At 42.2% G+C, this 23237-nt stretch overlaps 2 protein-coding genes across 5 annotated transcripts in view; both read right to left on the bottom strand.

Moving 5' to 3' along the window:
• Nucleotides 1-13863, bottom strand: part of fam13b (family with sequence similarity 13 member B) — a 30000-nt gene extending 16137 nt beyond the window's left edge. For all 4 annotated transcript variants that reach the window (XM_077021325.1, XM_077021326.1, XM_077021328.1 and 1 more), the window contains exons 1-7: nucleotides 13632-13863; nucleotides 8400-8558; nucleotides 7704-7884; nucleotides 6475-6687; nucleotides 5866-6043; nucleotides 5604-5751; nucleotides 1726-1841 (exon numbers count right to left, since the gene is read on the bottom strand). In XM_077021325.1, the coding sequence (XP_076877440.1) occupies nucleotides 1726-1841; nucleotides 5604-5751; nucleotides 5866-6043; nucleotides 6475-6687; nucleotides 7704-7854 (806 nt within the window). In that variant the 5' untranslated portion in view covers nucleotides 7855-7884; nucleotides 8400-8558; nucleotides 13632-13863. The remainder of the gene's footprint in view (nucleotides 1-1725; nucleotides 1842-5603; nucleotides 5752-5865; nucleotides 6044-6474; nucleotides 6688-7703; nucleotides 7885-8399; nucleotides 8559-13631) is intronic.
• Nucleotides 13864-15445: 1582 nt separating this feature from the next.
• Nucleotides 15446-19346, bottom strand: cxcl14 (chemokine (C-X-C motif) ligand 14). Its single transcript, XM_077021324.1, has 4 exons — nucleotides 19050-19346; nucleotides 18197-18302; nucleotides 16297-16410; nucleotides 15446-15805 (listed from the first exon to the last, which is right to left on the bottom strand). Exons 1-4 carry the CDS (start codon nucleotides 19111-19113, stop codon nucleotides 15790-15792), a joined length of 300 nt encoding a protein of 99 aa, XP_076877439.1. The 5' UTR covers nucleotides 19114-19346; the 3' UTR covers nucleotides 15446-15789.
• Nucleotides 19347-23237: the final 3891 nt, after the last annotated feature.

Raw genomic sequence — 23237 nt, 5'->3', positions numbered from 1 at the left:
TCTGCTCAAGCCCACATAAGGACTCAGTCACACTGATCCACATGTGGGGCATGACGAGGGCTGAACAAATTGGGGAAAATGTCGAGCTGTGGTTTTTATGAGCAGTGTTAATGTTGCGATTTAACATGCAATCATATACTTAATGTAAGTGTGTGCTCCATAAAGGATCAAAAATGTTCTACTGTTAAGCACTAATATACAGCTTTTAAGTATTGCCAAACATAAAAACGTGTCAATAGTAATGACGAATGATCTTAAGAATCCTGTTAAGCATCTTAACAATGTTGTTAATAATACGTGATTACACATTGGCTTTTTACTGATCTTAGAGTAACAAAGGTCACCCGCAATGCTATGCTACAGTGACTATGGTACACAAAGGAATTTTCATGGTAACAAGTCTGTGGGCAGCAATGCAGAAAAAATCCCACAATGTAAGATCTTGGGTAATTTGCTAAAGCAGAGATTATCAGAGATCTTAAAGTTCTCCCCAGGCCAATGCTCATGCCACCCTGTTTGTGCTGAGGGATTAGGGATTAATACACTTAAGCACCTTATAAACAACTGAGTGCATTGATGTGCAGTGTTGGGGGAACCACCGGCATCCAGTAGACTGCTATAACACTTCTAACTCATTATCTGCCAACAGCTTTTCAGCTTCAAAGCTGTCCAAAGAGACCTGTAACTACTGCAAGTCACAAGTTATATACCAGGTTGTACTACAGAGAAACTACTTTGTACCAGTGTGCAAGAGCAATCAAATGATCATGAAAAAACACATCACCTCCGGGATGAGCAAGTACTCAGGGAAAAAAAAACCCACAAAAAACCTACAGCGCATCAGCCCGTCTGTGCTGTCTGGTATTTACCAAGCACGACGTCCATGGAAACATAAATCATCCACACCGTGGCCTCAGGGGTCCACCGTGAACGGCATGTTCGAAATGTAAAGCATGTGTATGAAAATAGCTCCACATTTTAAAAGATGCAAATACTGATTCCTTGCATTTTCCCTATTCAAACTAACCCCTCGTACCCCCCCTTTAATGATTCGACAGCACTGCTGCCCCACAGCGGTCCAACATTTAGGACGAGGCAGCCTGGGACAGTCCTCAAAAGGCCCTCGTCAAAGCAAGGACAGGTTGAGAGGAACACTCAGCAGAGGTCAGGGCTCAGGCAGCCAATACATTTATTGTTGTCTAGACCTCAAGGCTCAACCCACGTCCTCTTCAAATGAGCTTCCGTCTCAGCCCAGGTGGGATCATAGAAGCTTTCTGAGGACAGTCAGGGTAGGGCACTAGCTCGGAGTCAGCCTTGATTCAAGCAGCCAAGCTGCCTTCTCGCCTTGGTTCACTAGTGCTCTGTACAAAACTGTACATTTCACACACAAAAGATCAAGGAGACACACTATGAAATCACACCCTGGTTTGAAAGTTAATTCAGTTAAGCCATTGCTTTGGCAATGGACAGTGAGAAAACATATGTAGGAAGAACAAAGTGCATATAAAACATGTCTGAATATGTCAGCAAACTCCATGAAACATTCATTACACTGAGTTACACTGGGGATGGATGAATGGATAGATAGATATATAGATAAAGAGAGAGAAAGACCATGGTTCATGAAAAAGCACAAAAAAAAAAAAAGCACAAACCACCATGGTTCATCAATCAGCATGCAGCACAACAAGGCCACACACAGGTTCTTAAATTAAATGTTTTTACCTGGAAGAGGAGGAGACACTGGGGTGTTTGGGAGAGCGTGGAGAAGGTCCGTCCTCGCCGTCTTGTGGGAGGTCCTCACACATTTCTAACTTCTCATCTTCCAGGAGCTCAGTGATCTGCCATGTCAAGAGAGATGTTTTAGGATAGGATAGCAAGCTTGCATGTATGGAGTTCAGACTAGACGGATAAAATGCTATGGACAAAATGTACCTGCATCTCCACAAATTGTTAAGTAAATGTTATACAAGCGACCTGTTCATTGTTCTAACTCAATCCCATGACCTTCTCACAAGCACTTTATCACGCTGATAAAACAGTATAACTGCAGCACATGATATCAACTGCAATTTCATTGATAAAAACATTCTCAAATGGCAGTTACTCCGAGTGCAATGTGAAATATTTCTTTCCTTCAGTCACTATATAATAGGTCAAAACAAGACGTGAATGTGTATTGGCTGTGAGTCTGGGCTAAAGCTAGAAAACAACAGCATATAAATAATGCTAATAATTAAACTAGCTAGGTAAACTAGCAAAACAAAACAACCCTCTCACACCAAAATTAACATAGACCAGGTCATTACCTCATTTAGCATTTTCTATTCTAAAATACAGCCTGATCATCATGACTTTTGCCTTTCTTTGAGACAACCTGGCTTAAGACGTGGCTACATAGTTGACTTTATACAACATCTGCAGTTAAGTCTATACTTGTTATTGGTGATAAATTATCCATGAGTCAGCTCCTGTACGACTGATAAAAGGAGTCATTATGACGACGTGAAAAGCCTTTTATGTACAGGTAAACTAAAGCCCCACTGCCCGGACAATCGCCTCGATTCAGCCTACTACATTTGCTGCAGTGTCGCTGCCACATTACCATGGAGACCAATCCGGCAGCCCTCCGATTGGTTCAACACAATCGCCGCTCATCATGTATGCAAATACGAGTCATGCGTGGACGCGCTAGCTAGGCGGGTTTAAAGAGGGGACGGATGCTGCCTGCACCCCACACTCCAACACACGACCGCGAAGCACACCGCCTCTCCTGGGCACCATATTATGCAACACTGGAAGGTCAGAAGATTCCTCGAGCTCCCCACACAATCTTGAGCCTTTGGTCTTCTAACTCCTTTCAGCTGGTGTTTGTATGCACTACAATGTTACTAATCACGTTTTGTGCTGCAGCAGAAATATAATTAGCTCCCCACGATCATTCATCTGTCTGCGTGATGACAAAATATAAATACTAATGTATGGACCTAAATGACCAGAACCGCCTGCTGTTCTGTTTATTGGTTATTACTCTCCGAGGAGCAGGTAGAGAAATGATACAAGTGCACTGCAGCAGATGAAGTGTCTCTCAGCATCTCCCGTCCTCCTCCTGTGGAGACAGGACAGTGTCCTCGCTGGAGAAGCAATATATATAAATATATATATTCTCCAATATATATATGGAGAAGCAATATATATAAATATAAAAACTAGAACTAGCCTTTGCTGGAACTAGCACATGCTTTGCTGGACTCTCGGCTGTTGAACTAGCGTGTGTGTTAACCCACACACACCTTCAAGTGTCCCGTTGTTTTTGAAGGAAGCTTAAATTGCTGTCTAGAAGCCACAGAATTCAGAAGCCACAGTAAAACAAGGCTTCACTTCTCAGTATGCAGTATACAGATACTGAACTTCTGTTTGGTCTAGGAAACAACCACAACAACCACACACAGGTTATAAAAGTAATAAAAACAAACAAAAGCTCAGAATAGCTTGGCCCTCCAATTAGCAGCTGTGCTGATTAATGAACAGCTCTTAGCATGTGATAGGAGGAAAATGCTATCAAGCCAAGGCAGGGCCGTCATACGGTCATCCTGTGAGGGACGAAGCTGCAGGTTGTGCCATCTGCACGCGTGTGGACATTTCTAGCAGCGGCGGGTGGCGTGTTCCCTGTTAGCTCGTGAGTTTTACGCACAGTGGGCGAGTGGGAGTGAGAAGAACGGGAGGGACACGACCTTCGACGGACACCCGAGCTCGGAGAAGAACTCGCCTTGTGTTGCCAGGGAGACCGGACCTGGGTGGTGCTCGGCGATGGACCGAACCACAATTCCTGTAGAGTCTGAACACGAGACTGACTCCTTAGAGAAGATCAACTGAGAAATTGTCACTGGGGCGATGGTTAGAGCTTTTGGAACTGCTCGGTCTTGCGTGTGAACATCTCAGCAAACATCTAAATACACCTAAACCAATAAATCTGTGGTAATAAACATCTGAATCAGTTAAAGAAATCGCCTGCTCTGCCTCGTAAATACAGCAACCTCCACTCAGATCCACCCACCAGTAGCACGTTCACCAGAAAGGCCAAGACTAGGTCTGCAGCACTCAAAGTGCATAATGATCAATCACTTTCACAAACCATCACCTGCGCTGTCATCCTAATCTGGCCTGAGTGGAGACACCAGTACATTAACGCTCAGAGCCAATCCTGTCCCGTCGTGCTCCGCTGCCCACGCCTAGGAGAGGTCACCGTGTGGGAGTGCAACATTCTCAAAGTGTGCAGCATCTACTAAAATCAGACTACAGGGCAGAACTTCACTTTGTTTATACTCACCATAAGCAACAATATTAATAAAAATCTGTTAAGGAGTGATGTTATCAAAAGATGAATATTTATGAGAAATGTGTCAACTAGGAAAGTGAGGAGAGGCTGTGTTGAATTTTAGTGGGAGTAGATGGTCACAGAACAGGGCATGACCCATGATTTATATCCACATTACTTACAGACCATTTCAAAGCTCATGGCTCTGGCTTTACTCCAAATAGGTCGACCCACTTTGTGCTCATGTGAGCAGAATCTCTCTCTCTATCTCTATCTCTCTATCTTTCTCTCTCTCACTATCCCCCCCCCCCCCCCTTCCCTACTGCAGTACTGTGAGGCAAGGCTTCCCCAAATCTGTCTGAAGCCGGTGGCCTTAAAGCATGTTTAAGGAGGAATCCCAGGCAGTCGTAAACACACAAAATCTCCTGAGTGTGTGCGGACCAGAGAGACCAGAGAATCCTTGTTGTTCTTAGCCGGCCACTCAACATTACAGGCTGCTTGTGTCTGCCAGTGTGGTTGGGAATGTTCTTCATTTCAAATGAGGATTCCTTGAAAAATCAAGCTGTCTACTGTGTAGGTATCAGTTTGAATGTTATATAATCTAATTAAGTCCATGGTTAGTTTATTCATAAAAAAAAAAAAACTGCTCCTTACCAGTCATACACATAAACCGCTCTTGACATAATGGGAGTTTAGGGCTTAATCAGTAAATATTTCCTGTATCGGGCCATTGTCACAAGCCTAAGCATATCCCACGATTAGCAGGGGCTGTGTGTACTAAGGTCACACAAAGGCTAAGCCTGTGAAGGCATGGCAACAGAAGGTCATTGTGAAGCCAAACAAAGGTCGTTCCCTAAGCGTGCGAGAATGCTCGTGCCGGGGTGTGTGGACAGGCATTTGAGCGGCACGCCTTTACCCCTCAGAGGAGGGGCGGCAGCGTTACATAACAGGTCAGCAGACATCATCTCCTAATAATGACCATCTTTTCTCAAGCTGTGCCTCAGTGTGGGCTCATGAGAAACGCAACCTACATCTACAACTATTGAAGCAAACATCACAATCGCTTTTTAGATTAATCTAAAATGTTCAAGCCCATAATCTCAGCAGTGAACCTTAGCTCCGCCACAGCATACAAAACCAGCAGCTGATTAAGGAGTCGTTGTGCCTGACACTACCTGACCGACCGTGTACTGGTCTAGAGTGACTGCAGATAAGAGGGCTGCACACTGATACAGACATGTTTATCAGCGAGCTACAGGCCTCGGGTCAAGCCAACAGTGCATACCTGTTCGTTAATGGAGCTGAAGTCATTGGTGGTGGTGGTGGTGATGTCCTCTTCGGTGTCAAAGAGGTCCTCCCAGTTCTCGAGCAGCTCGGCCAGGATTCGACTCACTAGCTCCTGCTCCTTCAGGTCGTCCATGTCTGTATCTAGGCTGCAGAGCACAGGAGAGAACAAACGCAGCTGAGAAGATAATGGTGCAAGCTTCACCGCGAGCTTATGGGGAGCACAGGGACGTCGGCACACCGGCTCTACTCGGGTGTCATACCGAAAAATGTCAGGACCAAAGACGGCAGCGAGGGCGCCCACGTTCCAGCTCTCCTCCTGCAGGGAGGCCACGCTGGACAGGAAGCGGCACAGGAAGCGAAGCAGGCTGTAGTTGAGCTGGGGCAGCTGCTGCAGGAAGTACTTCATGTTTCTAGCCAACTCCTCCTCACTGTTGTAGTCTGAACAGGGACAGAGAACATGCGTGAGACTGAGGGTAAAGCACACGTGCGCGCCCTCCTGAGAGATAGGATCACATTCTGTATTACCCAGAGTTCAACGGGCCGGCTGATGTAAAGGATATGAAAGCTAGGGTGTGACCCACACAGATGATCAGCATGCAAGCACAACACTGCCAAATCCATAGATCAGCCACCAAAATGGAAAGCACAGAAAACATTCCAAATCTGCAGTCCAGCACAGAGGACGACTCCTTTCTTGGGTAAAGACTACATGATGGCGTAGTGTGGCTGGAAATGTTAAAAAATACCCTAAGAGTAGGTGTGAGAGAAACTGTGACGCTACACAGACGGTTTTGTGGGATTTTGCTGATTTCTGATTCTAAGCAGTAGGAGGGTGGAGTGAGGGGAGGGGCGCGAGAGGCGTGACTCACCTTGGTACAGGTGCAGCATGCCCGAGTGCACGCCTGCAGGTATGATGGGCTCCGGCAGCTCCTGCAGGAAGAGACGCAGCAGGCTGACGGCAGACGCCAGGTCCGCCTCCTTCGCCAGGTTCACCTCCTCGCCGCTGTCGTAGCGCTGCCGAAGCCACTCCACACGCTCCGCGTTCCCGTTTACCAGGAAGGGGCCTTCCAGATCCAACTCGCCTGGACACACACACACACACACACACACACACACACACACACACACACACACACACACACACACAAATCACAATATGATCAAATTTGCTGTTTTTGAAAAATGAGAAAATCAGCGTATCGTGACATTTTGGCAAGAATCTGCACCAACACCGAGGAACACTTTAATAAATGAACGAGGTCTTCCGCTTTCACTGTCAACATCCTCACGAGCCTCAGGACCTCCACACTGACTCCCAACACTCTGGCTGTGCTGTACCCCTCCGTCTCACGTGGGAGGAGTCACTCGCACTAGCCGGGCCCCCTCACCTCACTACTGATGGCTGGGTACACGCTGCACTTCTTCACTACACACGACTGGACGGGAGCCCCCGTCATGTCCAGCAGCGGCGTACAACACCTCCTTCTGCACCAGATCCTCTCCCAGTATGGAGCTTGGCTACGGTCTTAACACTTTGCAACGCATCGACCGCATTTTCAAAGTGTTTAAAGATTGTTTCTAAGGAGTAATCGCAGGGTCAATACAATATATAATAAATATGTAAACTACGATTGGCCCCCACTTTATCAATTAATAAATCTGAGCCGTTTCTAGCCTTGCCATGGTTTTATGACCTGGTGTCGTGTGTCATAGAAGAGAAGTGACATGTGAAATAAATACCACTGTTCTTTGTTTTTGTTTAATCAGCAGCACAAAGGATCTCCATAGTGCCTGCGCTCCCTTCAGGATGATAATCAGCTAATAATCAATTACAGCAGTAACTAACTCAAACAAGGTCAAAAGAAATAAATAATATACAAAACATTTATCTAGTTAAAACAGCTGCATTTGCATTCACTTTCAAAGTTTTCTAACCCATGCTGTCTGTTTGCTATTCTAGAACCAGCCCAAGCGCTCGTAGCCACAGAGTCAGGTAGTTCAATTTAGTTCAGGTCTCTTTTATTTATATAGGATTTGTATAGTCAAAGCAAAAACAACAGCACAAATAAACAAAACGAGCCAACACCATGTCACTCACCATGCTCTTCAATGTACTCCACGATCGTCCTGACCAGTAGAGGAACCTCCTGCCCCGGCAGGCCGCTCTGTTGCACCTCCTCCAGGGGGACGCCAAACACCCGGACGGTGTTTAGGGAGTCGCAGAGGGAAGGAGAGAGGCTCTTCCTCATCGCTTCCACAGCCAGGCCGCTCCAGTCGCTCTGCACGGCCGACACACACAGGCCACGGTGACGCCGACGAGCCCCCTGACACGCAAGCACTGTGGGCGGGGCCCGGGCAAACACTACAAACACCGGGGAGGGGACGTAACAAGACGGGTGTGGGGAGAACCCGCTCCCGCCCTGGGAGGAGGAGGAGGCCTTATCGTCACCTTTGCGCTGGTGTTGCAAAAGTGAAAGGACAACCATATAGATGGGATTTTACCAGTTTCAGTGAGGGTGAAGCATACTGATGCTAGCAGATTAAGAAGTAATAAAAAGGTGTGAAAAGCTTCGCCCACTCATGACTGCAGATTACCATCAACTATTTTGTATATTCGAATGTGAAAAAACAAAGTTGCAGGTGTGCAGCTGCCCTGCTAAACACAGTCATCATATCATGTACCTTTGACATACTGGCGTGACCTATCAGAAGGTCTTATGTTACTTTGTTACAGAAATTGCTATGAATTCTTATTAAGCTGTTACTGAGAAGTGGAAAATAGAAAAGGACTCACCTTGTTCTACTTCAGAAAGCCAGAAGTTAACCTTATCGCCTGCTCCACTTACTAGCAGTGAATCGAGAAATCTATGGCTGCTTCAGGTTATGGCAAAAGATGAGCCTGTAGTTCCTCATTGACGAACCGCAAATCCTATTCAGGACGTCAGTAGTTAAGCTAAGGTGAGGATGGAAAACAGCATCATTAAGTGTGTTTAAAAAACAAACAAACAAAAACACCATACACCGACCCACTAAATCACCAACAGATGGGTGACATTTAAAAGCCAACAATTTGATCACAGCTTGAGCTACATGGGACTAAAAGGCACCAGTGTATCCAGTCTGTGTCCTATCAAGTCCATCCACATAATGGTGCAGTTTTAATTTAAATCTTTTAATCCATCAATTTGCATTTAATCCCAACTGTTTCAGTGTATATGTGCAGATATGATCACATATTTTTCATTTGTATTTAATTGAATTGATACCATGGCATCCATACATTTTCTTTTATTACTTTCTGGTGTATTCATACCAGAAAGTTTCAACAGTGTGGATGCAGTGTGAACTGAACACCTACAGCAGGAACCCAGCCAACTGATCCCTTGTATATCTAGACACAAGACTTGAATTCACAACTCCTTATATTCTGTGTGCAATGTACACCAAAATATACTTGTAGTTCTGGGCAAAAAAGTTGCTTCTCTTTTTATTTATAGAAATATAAATATGCACGAGAAGCTGAAATGTTGAGATCAGCATTAATCCCAACGCTACCACGAGGAGTGAGGAGATAGTCACATTTTATGGACGTCTTCCTCAAACACAGTATGTGAGCTTTTAAAATGAATCTCAGCTACAATACAGTGCAGTTGAAAATCCTCTTCTCATCAAAACAAGTCTGTGGAATATTCTTCTCTACATGTGGCACCACTCCACTGTAGTTAAGCCTATAGAATTACCTCCATAATTCATACAAAGCTCTTTTGTGATGGACAAAGTAGCCTAGTCCATATGCCTACCAACCACTTAATTACACACCCTCTTCTCAGGTTTCAAACAGATCATATTTTTTCCTTTAATTCTAATCCTCCAGTTGTGCAATATCAGCCATGTATAATAGGAATAAAATGATGTGCGAGTTGACCCTTAAGGGCAAACATCTTTGCTTTCAGACAATGAAGACTCACTCTTCTACTAACCCCACACACTGCGCACAGTGACCTTTCTGTTCACAATGTCTGCCATTGTTCATGAGGCAGATCGACTGCTAATGGAGTAAAGTACCTCGTTTCTCCCACTGTTTCAGAAACATCCCCACCTCTTGATTCCAACCCCCTTATTCTACAAATGTAAGGCAACAAACAAGTATAATCTACAGCCATCTGAATCCACTCATTTCATATTTGTGTACTTAGCCTTGTTGTGTGGGGTCAGGTCTGCTGTGCCGTTAATTAACAGTGACGGATGTGCAGTATGGTCAGGTCACTCGCGTAAGGTCACAGGGAGACAGGTTCAGAGTGTCCTGAAATGGACTTAGGCGAGGCACATGTCACGTTGCCTAGGGCCGTGCTTAAATGCACCAACTGCAGTGAAGCCCAAAAGATCCACGACTCTCAGCATACCGCAGATGTCTGCGTGAGCTGTACGGTAACTGGGCAGACAATTCACGCACCGCAATGCTTTAAAAAATGCAGCGCCCACGAGGAGCATCAAAATTATAGCGAAACAACCAGTCTTCGTTAGACCCATTTACTAGCGCGCAACCCCAGTTTTCTTGAAAATAACTCGCCTGTTACATGTCATGTGAACTGTCAGAGCCAAACAGCAACACAGGCTGAGCTCGTTTCTGCGGTGACATATGGCTGTTTGGAGACTTTTCTAGGATTTGAGATAAGTGGAAATTTCCAAACCGTTGCACTAATGCTCAGATCACTTTGATTACATGGCGAAACGCCCAACTGGCAGAATGGGGGTCCCTGGCAGCACAGAATTAAGCAGCGATCATTAGTATGCAAGCAGCAGAAGTAGGCAAGTTTTGCATAGCTGACGAATATCGAGAGGGGACAATAGGAGAAAGCAACAGGATAACAGGAAATTAGGCACATTATCTATTAAATGAGCTCATCTTTTCGATGCAATTTAATCAATGTGCTCTTGTAATCTCGTACACTGGGATAATTTCTCCTTTCTAAATGTTATCAGGATTATACTGATAGTAATAACTATAGGGCCAACTACAGTCTTCCCTTTCTTGCACAAGTCTTGGAGACCGTAGTAGCCTCTTAATTACAGGTACATATGTCAAATAATGACCTGCACAAGTCATTCCAGTCACGTATTCTCTCCTACCAGAGCACATAATTGCCCTTCTTATGTATGTAATGATCTCCTTTGTTCTGATTAATCCAGTTCTATTAATATTCTACTCCTTGAACTTGGTGCTGCTTTTGGTACAGGTAATCACATATACTACTTTCATGTCATTTTTCTCACTTTGTAATTTCTCACTCTTTGAAAGACAGCTATAGTTTCTTTTAGGTATTTTTCTTAGATTTCACTGAACGGAGTATGGGTTTATTTTAATATTATTAAAAATCTGTCATTGTTACTAAACAATTTTACTATTAATACTGTTGATTATTATTATTATTATTACAGCAAAAAAAAGTGTATTATTGTTCTACTTCTTTGTACTTTGATAATTTTGTATTTATTATTTTTGGTAGAATTATTAAATTCATGGATTAGAGGCTCTATATAAATTAAGGTTGTTTTTCAAGGTTGTTAAGGTAGTTACATAAAAAAAAAAAAAAATATATATATATATATATATATATATATATATATATATATATATATATAAAATATAATATATATGTATATATATATAAATGTAAAATATTAACTATAATATAACTATATAATATAACTATTAACTATAATATAAATATTACAGTATCTTCTGTATATTGGCTGGTAACAAATGTATTTACATATTAGCATTGACACTAATAATGCACTTAGAACTAAGCTTCCAGACTAAACCTGCACACCAAAACTAAATGTGCGTACAGTAAATGTGTGTACCTGAAGAATTTCTGATGAAGGCTGTATTAGAAAGACAATGTAAGTGCATTTAATGGAAACCACATAAGAGATTACACTATAGAGAAAACATCTTTTAAAGTTTAGCACTGACGTTGGGTGAAGTCTGGTCTTGGTGTATTAGGCTATACATGCAATGATTGTGATGTCAATCCAATCAATTTCAGTCTGGAAGATAGCAAACATACCTCATGAGCATATATAAGATTTAGTCTTTTTTATAGTGAAACCTAAATATGATTTGACTTCATTATTATCAGTTATTTTATAACCTCTTGCAATAAGCTACATTTTTGAATGCGGTTCAAAAGAGCAGTCTCCACTTCCCATTCACCGACCAAGCAGCTAGCTGGTGCAATTCAGTCCATGCTCTCACTGTATTGTTTTATTATATTACGCTACTTCAAATATCAATTCCTGAGTTTTATAATCTGCTTGGTACCCTACTGATAAATAAAAACAGTCCTAATGTACTTCTTTGAAATACATGAATTGTATTGTAATGTATTTCTTTGAAATACATTTTAGCAGTATAAGCACAGCAATCCTACACAACAAAATGTATTAGTGTTAAAATGTTTTAACACTTGTTTCATGCTAAAACATGTAGAACTTCAAATTAACTTTTGAGTTCTTCTGCCTCAGCAAAAGTCTGGCATGAAATTACAACATTCAGTTGGATTGACTTAAACGTTGCATGACTGAAGTTGGTTTGTCACACAACAAAAAAAATTAATAGCTTTTACCACATGAAATTTCACTTTTACTTGCAGTGAGAATTCAGCCATTGTGATTATGAACATACAGGCTGGTTAAGAACTGGGTTCAAATGTGTTTCAGATCGATTATTAAAAATGACAAGTAGCTTTCTATTTCTATGTAAAGCTCTGTTTCTGTGGTGTGTAGTGGGTTTTTCCTTAGAAAGTTCCCATCTCTATTAGAGAAGGTGGTGTCAGATAAACACGGAAGATGTACTGAGCACACAGATTACCACATCTTTGCCATCTCTGTGCAGTTTACCTCAGGACACATAAGGACATGCTCTCAAGTATAACAAAGTGGATACATTGCTTTTATACGTGTTTATATGCCAGTTAAAAACCAGAACTATCTGTAACAATAAATAATAAACCGCTACCTTGTTGATCAGTACATTTTACCCATATTAGTTAACTTTAGCCTTCCTTCTTGCGTAAATGATGAACATGTACAATATATTAAGCCCTAAGAAAATATTCAAAAAGCTGGATTAAAGCTAAATATCATGTAGTAACCACCCCTCCCCCCATTTAAATGACGATGTACAGTTTCGTTCTCCTATACGTTAAGCTACACTAATAATGCACAAGTACAACAGATCTCCTGAGACTTAACCACACAGCTAATGACATTACAGACGTGTTTCTTAATTAAAACTAAGTTAGGCAGGTGTATTTGACAGCTCAACTTAGTAGTCGTTAAAAAAAACAATCTAGTGAGCTAGCTAGTTAATGAGGTCCGCTAACCTAAAAGGCAGAGATAGGTAGTTACTTAAGATACTCAACTAAACGACGTTAAACATTTAGGCAGTTACCTAGTAAGCAAACCAGCGATAGCAGTTCAAAAACGCAAATACTACCATATCTGTATAAAATCGTCCAGGCATTTGCGAGCTAGCTAGTTTAAAAAAGAGGGAAAATCATGTTAAGTGATGTGGCTGTGAATGGCGTTATCGTCACACTCCCGTTAGGCAGCCATGTAGCCTCGCTAAGGTCGTTTAATACTGATTAACGAGAGCTGGTGGGGTTTAACGGGGTGGACTGGACGTCTGTGCTCGGTTCTGGAAGAGTGTCAGCTCCCACAAGCTGGCAGATAGCAGGCACAAAGACCTCAGCCTGCTAGAATACCGACTACACTTCAGGACAACCACACAGCTACATGACAAACACACACGAATATGTCGGTGTGTTAAAGTAGTAGCATACTAACTAGGAATAAAGCAAGAAAAGATGACAGGTTCTGCTTTATCGGTCGCGCATGTCAGAGGTTAGCTAGCGGTGGCTAGCGTTAGCTGCCCAACTATGCGCCGACAAGCCAGGCTAGGCTAGGCTAGGCTACGCTAAGCTAGGCTAGGCTAGGCTAAGCTAAGCTCTGCACTTACCAGGTCAAAATCCAACGACAAACCGAGAGCAATAGGCTGTTTTCGATTTTTTTTCTCTCCCACTGGACTCCTTTGTAAAAATAACAGGACAAAAAAAAACACTAACTAAAATATTCAGAAGGCATGCTCGGCTCTTTTCCAGCTGCTTCCTTGTTTGCTCAAAAGGAACAAAAATGGAGATAGTTAAGGCTCTAGCCCGCCGCGAAGCCGCCAGTACAGTACAGCCTACACACCCACAGCGACGCGCGAGACGCCAAAACTCCCGCCCCCGCCTCCATGCGCGCATGCGCACTCGTCCCTTGGCTGCTGCTTCTGCATCTCTGCACATCTATACAGTTTCTAGAATTTTCGAGTGCAGTAATTCCCTCTTGCGGGTATACCACTGTATTTATAATGGACCCAATCCTTAGACATGCGCAGAGCCAAACAGACAGAAAGACCTAAGAAAGGCAAAACCCACATAGCTTACCTTAGGTTCGTTTATATTTTTATAATTGATAACGATTGATTTTAAGATTGAGTATATCTAAACGGCTATGTTCTCCAAGATGTGGTTAACCTTAACAAACCTAGTTCAGTTCATAGACAGCACTTTAACCGAAATATCCTTCACTCCGGCGTATCAGAACAGAGAAACCACAAACGTTTGCAGAAAATTGAGCTCTGAAAACCGCGTGTGATAACCATTAGCAGTCAAACGGGGTCAAATTGTGTACGGTGAAAAACTAGCACGAAATTAGGTTAAAAAGAGAAATTAACATAAACTCAGCCAACACATCATTCTTGCACTGCAATACCGCCACCTGCTGTCTATATATAAAACAGCCGCATTTAACGTCATTGGTTACAGTATTCGATTAAAGTAGAACATGAAAGTACAGTAAGCAAATATAAACAGAGCCAGAGTCATTTAAATATTTTTTTTTATTGCTGTGCTGGTACAGTGCTTGGTGGATAACTCCAAGCACAAAGACTCAAATATTACTGTTATTCAATATTTAAATAGTGAAACATTTGTAATACAATACATAACTTCACTATGAAATTCTAAATGAAGCCACCTATGCAAAATCTTCTCTGTTTACAAGATACTTACTTGTATGCTTAAGCATTTGATTTACATGGCAGAAAAAAATTCAATTTAGTGGCAAAAATACCGGAACAATAATAAAAATATCATGCCACGTGTGGTGGTGGAAGGAATATTATTTAAGATAAAGTTTCAAGGCAAACATGCTGACTGACTGCAGACCTCAACTCTCACAGCTCAGAACCTGGGCACACTGTTTCTAGAAATGATCTAGGAGCGGCATCACCACATGTTGCCTAAGACAATGTAGCTAAACCATATGGTATTTTAAAATGCACTGAAGCGTACATACCTGTGCAGCATGTCAGAGATACGTATGTTCACTGAGAGAGCAAGAACAAGACTGGTATAGGCCGATGCGATTAAAACGTGTGGCTAGATAACTGATAGGATTAGTAAATCTGTCTAGCTGGACATGCTCCTGCAAACCATCAAAGAAGTTTTGGAAAAATGCCTGTGGACTCGTTTTACCAGCTGGTGGTATGGCACAGAGTAAACCCTCATAAGAGGATTATTTTTACAAGTCATGTCAGTATTTTTACTTTATTTTTGTGCGCTGTATTTTACTCTGGCATGTATATGATGTAGAAAATGTAAGATCTGTATTCACGTTGGAACAAAAAATGGGAAAGGGTAATCCTTTTCAATCAGTTATTCTATGTTGTTTGACCCACGTGGACAGCACATTACTACACAACAGCATCTCTCAGGTATTTTGCTAATGATTCAGACCACAGATAGATAACTAGATAACATTTCATACCTGAAAATGTAGGGTTTACTCTTTTTTTTTTGCATCTAAAATTTTGTCACAGAGTTTCCTGTGCTGTCTTGTTTGTAGGTGTGATGCTTGGCATAAATAGTGCTCGTTTTGGATAATAATTATGTCCGAAGAATAGCTAATGACAGACGTCTATCTAGACATCCTGGAGAAAAGGTCTCTTGTGCTTGATAAACTTTGTCTCGTTATTCTCTGAAAACTGGTCCTCCGCTGAGCGACAGTCCCACTGGTAGTACTGTACATCCCACAGGAGCTTGGGCTTCTGCACCTCTTCAGCCTGCAGCTCCTTAGGCCTCATACACCCTGGAAGACAGAGTCACATAGCTAAATGTCAGAGGAACCAAACAAACCCGCTAATTTCCATTCTATTAGATTCATGCTCATTTTGTTCTGAAAAGTCAAACCCCACTATTCTGTTTTGTGATTTGAAGTTTGATGTTGCTATTTAGAAATCATTCAAAGGCAAAATACCAGTTGTATTAGTCTTTAGATACTGTAATATACAAATATGAATTTTAGAAAAACAAAATAATTATACTTCTGAAATGTTTGTGAGTTGACATTCTTGCTCTAAAATCTCTGATCATGACCATCCTTATTCTGATAATTACATTCAAAGTGAGGTGATTTTGAGTAATTAGAGATTTTGCCAGAGGGACTTGACATTTAACAAATGTATCGTCCCAGACGAGGACGCAACAAGAGGTGTTTTGTTCTTTGTGGAGACAATGCCGTCCAGCAAGAGGATCATCCATTTTGACTCTCACATTCTCCTGTTGCCCGGTGCAACTTACCTGTGCTTGTCTTTCCAGATCCTGAACCACTTGACCAGGTTTTTAGTGCTCTGCAGTCTGGGGTGCAGGCAATATTCCTGCCCTTTAAAACGGGACACATTCTCCATGGTGACACTAAAGAGAGGGAATCAAAGGAATATGGTGATGGGAAAAGAGGAAGGAGTGAAAGAATGTTCACGGCGGATAGATGTCGACTGAACTACCCAGTACGCTGCAAACATTAATGACACTTTGTTGTTGACTTGGTATACATATTCTCCTCACAGGCGAATGTTAATGGTGTATACAGTTGTGTGGGGTTACTTCCCTGTAATTTATGACATGCACTGGAGGAACTTGTAGATATTCTAAACAGGCTAAAGGAGCCGCCAGAGACTGCAGCTAAAACTGGCTGCTTTCCAAGTAGTGCAAAGGCACCCTACTATACCCCAAACGTATACAGTACAATACCTACTATACCCCAAACGTATACAGTACAATACCTACTATACCCCAAACGTATACAGTACAATACCTACTATACCCCAAACGTATACAGTACAATACTTGCTGGATGACAGATTAGTATTGCTGCCACGGTCAAAGGCCACAATCTTTCCTAATTATTCCTAACACAAGTCACAATAATAAAAGAGAAAAGTTATTAGAAGTTATGTAGATATGTGAAATATGCTCAAATGCGTCCTTTTCCAGAGCTCAGAGGGTCTAAAACTCATCTCAAGTATTTGTATCCACAACATAATTATTCACCAGTGCAGCCAGCATGGTCCTCTGTTCACTTCCAACTCTTGACTAGATTGGGGAAGCAGAGGGAGAACACTCATATGAGGCCCAGCAAGCTTCCAGAATGCTAAACTTTGAGAGTGAATCTCGTACTGGGTACAGGTACTGGGAGAGAGATATGGCTCTTGTTTTGTAGACAGCATGGCTGTTTTTCACTTTCAGACCCACAGTAATACACATTGATATTTATATTATCACACATTATTACCTAGAACTAACAAATCTATGATTAGTTATGCTTTTTCTAATTTTGTGTGCTTTTGAGCAATTCTGAATTGAAAAGGATCTGTTTTAAAACACACCAGTATAGAATACAACGACAAAGTCTCCTTCTCAGTCTGCATGATTTTCATTCCTGCATGTATGAGCACCAAGTCCTATGAACATATTTATCGCATTATCTCCGTCACAATTCCTTAACAGAACAGCAGGTGGCAGACGTGCACACATTATTGTAAACGACTGCGTCTACCGCGTATATCCATCTATACGCATACAGATTTTAACCTGATCAGAACATAAACACGCAGAGTCAAAACAACACACTGATCAGTTCACATAACTGCAAAATCCAACCCCCTATGCAAAATAACCCCCTCAATTATTTTATTCTAGCATTATCATTTATAAAAACGTATACGTTTTTCAACACTCCAAACGGAAAACAATACAATTTTATTAGCACTAGAAAAGTAATAAGATAGGCACATAGATAATGAATGAATGAATAATTAATTTCTACAGTGGGACTGTAAATCTGCAACACCTGTGACAATAAGTTCTAATGAGATCCCATTGGCTCTGGTGGTCTATAACGTCAATAATGAATGAGGTAAGCAGCCCCCCTCCACGATGCTTCACAGCTCGCAGTGCTGGACGTGGCCGTCAGGTCAGCATTTACTGCAAGTACACATAGCCTGACTCTACACTGCATCTGTTTTACTACTTGTATGTAGGACATTGATAAAGAAGACAGAGCCATAGGGAAAGTACAGAAGGGAAGTACATACAGAGAGAAGTACAGAAGACATAAAGAGAGACCGAGAGATAGAGAGAAAGTGGGAGATAGAAAAGAGGTGAAAGAAATAGAAAAGGAGGGAGATTTGTAAACACTTACAATATCATCTTTTCCTGGCAGAATGGATATTTCGGCTTAATCTCGAGCTTCTGAACATCCTTATAACGGATCTTTGGGCCTTTCCGTGTGCATCTGCACTTGTATGCTGCAAGACGAAATGGAAACAGGTTGACAAGCATAATCGTGTAATGGTGTGTTTAGCGGAAAAATTAACTCCAGCAATTCGTTTCTTGAGAAATACAGAGGTGTCCAACCTAAAACTGTACTGGAAATGGAAGAGCAAACCAGCACTACAACATAACATGCCGTGTAATGGTCCACACACGCAAGCTTCTGCAGTATTAATTAAAGGCATTTAATGGTTTCCAGCAAGTTCTACCACGCAGTGGAAGGTGAGCAGGTGTTTGTGTTTGCTGTCACTGAACGGGAGGGGTGACATGTATCCTCCAACTCATCAATCCCCCCTTTTCCCTTCAGCATCCCTCCTCAGCCTTACAGGACTTTGGCCAAAACTAACTCATCCAAGTCAAGGGTTACTACACCTGTCAGCTAAGTTTAGCTGTGCCAAATGCTTTGTATTAGAACGAATGAATAAAATAAACGAGAAATATAACAAACAAAGAAACACATAAAATGGTTTGATATTATTTTCTGCACGAAACACTAGTTTGTTGACCATTTCGGCTCTTAACATCTAGAAGGCGCTTTACCAAGACTCACAAATCCAAACATAACAGTCAAACGTGATGCCTACATAGTTCCGAAAAGTAAGTGGGACTGCGCTGGAAAATCGATTTGGAAAAGGCATAAACTTCAGCCAAACATGTTTTATAGGCAGGAAATGATAAAAATAAACATTTGATAATGTTTTAGATAAAACTAAAAGATTTACCTTCTGTGTTCAGCGAATGCAAGGCAATAACCAACAAAAGAAACGCGGCCGTGCAACGATTCATCCCAGGATTTGTTGAGGATCTCCTCGAAACTGGCTATGTTCTCCGCCAAACTCAAATGCACTATAACGCCGTTATCCCCACACAACAGTCGATTATGATACACCGTGTAAACAACGTCTACTTTCTGCGTAGTCTTGGCTCGTTGTGTTGTTGAGGCGCACCAAGTCGGCAGGTTGAAGGAGCTGCGCGAGACGTCACTCGCCCTGTTGCGCGCGCTGCCTGGGATCTGGGGGAGCGCTGTGCAGCACAAGCGTTAAAAGCCAGGCTGCGCCTCATTAATATGCACAACTAGCCGACGAATTCAGTCAATTTCTCACAGCAGAACCGTCCGGGCTAAGAAGAAAGAAAGCAATGAAATTTAATTTAAAAAGTTCATTTAAGGAGTTTGTCCGTTGTTAGGGGAGATAATTAGATAGGATTTTGCACCTTTTCTTGTCTCCCGTTTATTTCATTCAGCTTGATTCAGTCAAGATTATCTACGCTGGTGATTTTGCTCGGAAAGCATTCATCTAGGCAACTATCGGTTGGACATGAGGGACAGTATTTTTGAACAGTATTATGCTTGATATTTAGACCCCACATATGACTTGGATAATTAACTGACATAAAAGACATTTGACGCACTTCCACTTTAGTTTAGTGTAGACGCGCTTATGCGAGTGATTTCTTATGCACGTCATTTTTTTCAAACGTCTTATAAAAAGGAGGCATTAGTATGGACTGTTAAACATCTACCTTTGATTTAGCAGTTTTAGTTTGTTTGGTAGACCTTAGCTTCCGGATGGGTATTTCTCAGTTTCTCACACGGTCCCCGCTTTCCCCTGTATTCTACAGGCCTATTCCAGCGCAGGTCTTGCATAATATTCTTCACTTCCGAATGCCCCTTATATAACTAACACAAGAATGGTTTATCACCTCTAACAATTTTTAGCTGCTCCCAAACAATGACTTTTGAGTTGCTTGGCCTCATAATATAACCTACCGTACATCTGACTGCCGTACATCTGCTGAAAATAGCACTACTGTCAGCCTACACGTTTGCACCATGGCGACTGTTGTGCAGAGTTGACAGTAATCTCTCCACACTTCCACTGAGTCATCACTGGCATTTGTCATACAATATATTTAAATTGTAGCAGGAGCCAGTGCAGAAATGTATTGTGTGTCTTGAGATGCATGATTTATATCGTGAAACAGTGACCGTTAAGATAATCTGAATTCATATTAGTTAATGACAAAAAAACCCACAACCAGGCACCAGAGAAAGGCCAAATGTATTGGTGGTTATTCTGGGAGAGTGGACGAATGGCAAACTGTTCAAATAAGCAAATTGTTTTAATAGTGCTTATAACACAGATAGGTTGAGAGTTTTGAAAGAGGTGTAAGTACAGTTTTCAGTATCTGTTTTGTACCAAAATGTTACCATTAATCAGAAGGAAGGACCTGCTATGAGATGGTTTAGTCATACTAGACACATGCAATGTCCCTAACACCTAATTACACTGGATCCAATTAAGTGGAAGACTAGATTGGACTAAACTGGAGTCCTTAAATGGTGTCCGCTCAGACCATTTACCTATCTTGAGTCTTTCTTGAATAAATTACTTGATTATAACCATAACAGAGTTTTTGAAGTTTCAATTCACTTTCATCTCTCTATATCTATGCTTTTTGAAGCTGAAATATAAAATAAGGGAGTTAATGTGCTAATTAGTTGTGTTGAATGGCACCATTGCGAGCTCTGAGCTGTAATAGATGGCCCTGAGAGAATCATCACCTCCCTATTTCTGCCTCCATGATAGAAGGTACCAGAGTGAATCATCAGTGTTGCCCTGCCTGGGTCTGTGACCAAGCTGTAGGCCCAGCCAATCAGATGCCTGTCTGAGACCAATCAAAGGCTTGGCAAGAATAAAAAAAAACATGACAATTAGACATGACGCTTCCTGCCACTCACAGTCTGACTCTCATGACCCTTGTGCAGGAAAACTATGGAGACGGAATGATAACATACATTAACAGCATTCCAGGGCGGGCTGAAATCAGCTGAAGCTGTCAGTTGCAGTTGGTTTTATGTGTGCTTTTAAAGATCAAAGACAGCTTATTGTGGCTTTCACAGGCTGACCTCTTGGAGATTTAGAATTAGAGAGACATAGGCTACATTCATTCACATTCACCTGAAAAACAGAACGCGACAAAAAGACTTCACACCAATGAAGAAGTGATCCAAACACAGAATGTACTGTCATTACTTGTAAATATATCATTTGAACGTACATATTTTCTGATTGAGTGCTATTGCTGTTTGAGTGCTATTGCTTCCTACAGAGGAAGGGATGATTACCAGTTTAGAGTGACAGGCAAAGCCCTGTCAACTCTGGGCTTTTGGTATATCTCAGAATCATATATATAACAATGAGTTAACCCCCTCCCCATGCAAGCCATGGTGCAAGAGACTCAGGCTAAATGAGAGAATGAAGAATCTTGGAGAAACATTCTCGGTTCCTGGCTCGGCTGTATCGAACCAGATGCATAATCTCTGTCTCCCACTGTCTTGTAGCTCCCATGAGAGGCCCATGTCTGACACCATACCCCTGTCAGTGAGCCACTAAGGAAATGCCACAAGCTTCACTCCCACGCCATGCAAATCACTGCTGCTCAGCTCATGTCTGTGAATAAGACTTACTCTACCCACGAGTGAAACAGTAATTGGGTTTTGTCTGGACACTACTGATGTGTGCTTTGGCCTACACATTCAGCAAGCCAGCCCTCAGAGTTATCAGCGAAATTATCCATGAGCTGTGCTGGTGTTGATGCTGGCACAAAAGGTAAAGCCATGTCCATGGCCTCATAACTAGCCTGCCCAGGAGAACCCACAGATCACCCTGGCTGGGAAACAGAGATTAGGCCGCACAATGTGTGGGACAATGGGGATCTCATCAAAACACCGGGACATGTAGTCTGGTGTTGACCAGAGGAGGACGGGTTGCCTTTATTGGGTTTTGGTTCCCCTTGAGATTTCTTCCCTAGCCATAGTTCTTCCTCACCACTGCAGCCTTCATCTTCCTCTTTTGGGCCTTCGTCCCAGACACAAGTAAAGCTGCTTTGTGACAACAGCTTTGGTAAAAAAGTACTATATAAATAAACTATGCTTTGACATTAATGCGAAAATCTAATATGACCTAGTCATGCGGTCAAATTCTCAACCCAGCACACTGAAGCAGGACAGGCCAGGACACTTGGATCATAAATAACCATTCTGACTATTCAGGCCACCGTGTCTTGGTTGCAGCCTGCACACCGTAACGTGTTCTCTTTTAACGCACCTGGTTTCTCACGAGGTGAACTACATCAGTGCAAACAACAGACCTGACTTTAGTGCCGTGAGGATTACTGATACGTTTACATTGGCTTACTGGAACAGAAGGGCAGCCCTTTTAAATGTAACATGACAACAGGCAGTAACATCTCTTCTCTTCTTAAGATAATGGAATAGTCCTGATTTTCTTCCAGACAAGGGATTCAATTAGAGAATAAGAGCTTTTTCAACACTAAAATAAATATACTGTTCTCAATCAAGCTGGATAACTCGCTCCAGAGAAGAGAGCAGTAGCTACATGTATGCCCACCAGACATGTATGCACAGGTGAGCAGGTGAACGACGTTAATTGCACTTAATGTGTTTAGCTCTAAGCCCATAGGTCATGGCCCGTAGGTGAAATTCTTTCTGGTTACTTGTTTGTTTTTCCCGACACTTGCCAACAAGGAATTTAGTGGAGAGGGAGGGCATCATTACAAGCCAAACATACAAATATTTCCCCATTTTCCTCTCCATGGAGATATGCACACGTGCGCTCCAGCACATGAATTCTAAGCGCGTCCCTTCTGCTCGTTCAATGCCCCGTGCATGGATGCGCGCGGGACTGGTGCGCCCTAACCTTCGTTAGAGACAGAGTGTTCCTAGCCTTCACTTCAAAGGCTTTCAACTGTGATTGGCAATACGTTTCTCTTGTCATAGCAGTTTATTCTAGAGACCGCCATTTGTATTTGGCTTTTAAAAACCGAAACGTTCCTCCGGCTCGTTTTTGGCATAAACAGTGGGAGCATTAGCGCATAGCTGTGAGGCG

This window comes from Brachyhypopomus gauderio, chromosome 11 (assembly GCF_052324685.1).
Source record: "Brachyhypopomus gauderio isolate BG-103 chromosome 11, BGAUD_0.2, whole genome shotgun sequence".
Taxonomy (NCBI): Eukaryota; Metazoa; Chordata; class Actinopteri; order Gymnotiformes; family Hypopomidae; genus Brachyhypopomus; species Brachyhypopomus gauderio.
This window is presented reverse-complemented; position numbering and strand designations above follow the sequence as displayed.

What these genes read in the sequence shown, in the direction of transcription:
- cxcl14 (XM_077021324.1), bottom strand. Translation starts at nt 19,113, where the DNA reads ATGAATCGTTGCACGGCCGCGTTTCTTTTGTTGGTTATTGCCTTGCAT. An exon ending in GCATTCGCTGAACACAGAAG is followed by an intron (nt 18,303 to 19,049) that starts GTAAATCTTTTA and finishes TTCGTCTTGCAG; the next exon opens with CATACAAGTGCAGATGCACA. An exon ending in TGCCAGGAAAAGATGATATT is followed by an intron (nt 16,411 to 18,196) that starts GTAAGTGTTTAC and finishes CCCTCTCTTTAG; the next exon opens with TGTCACCATGGAGAATGTGT.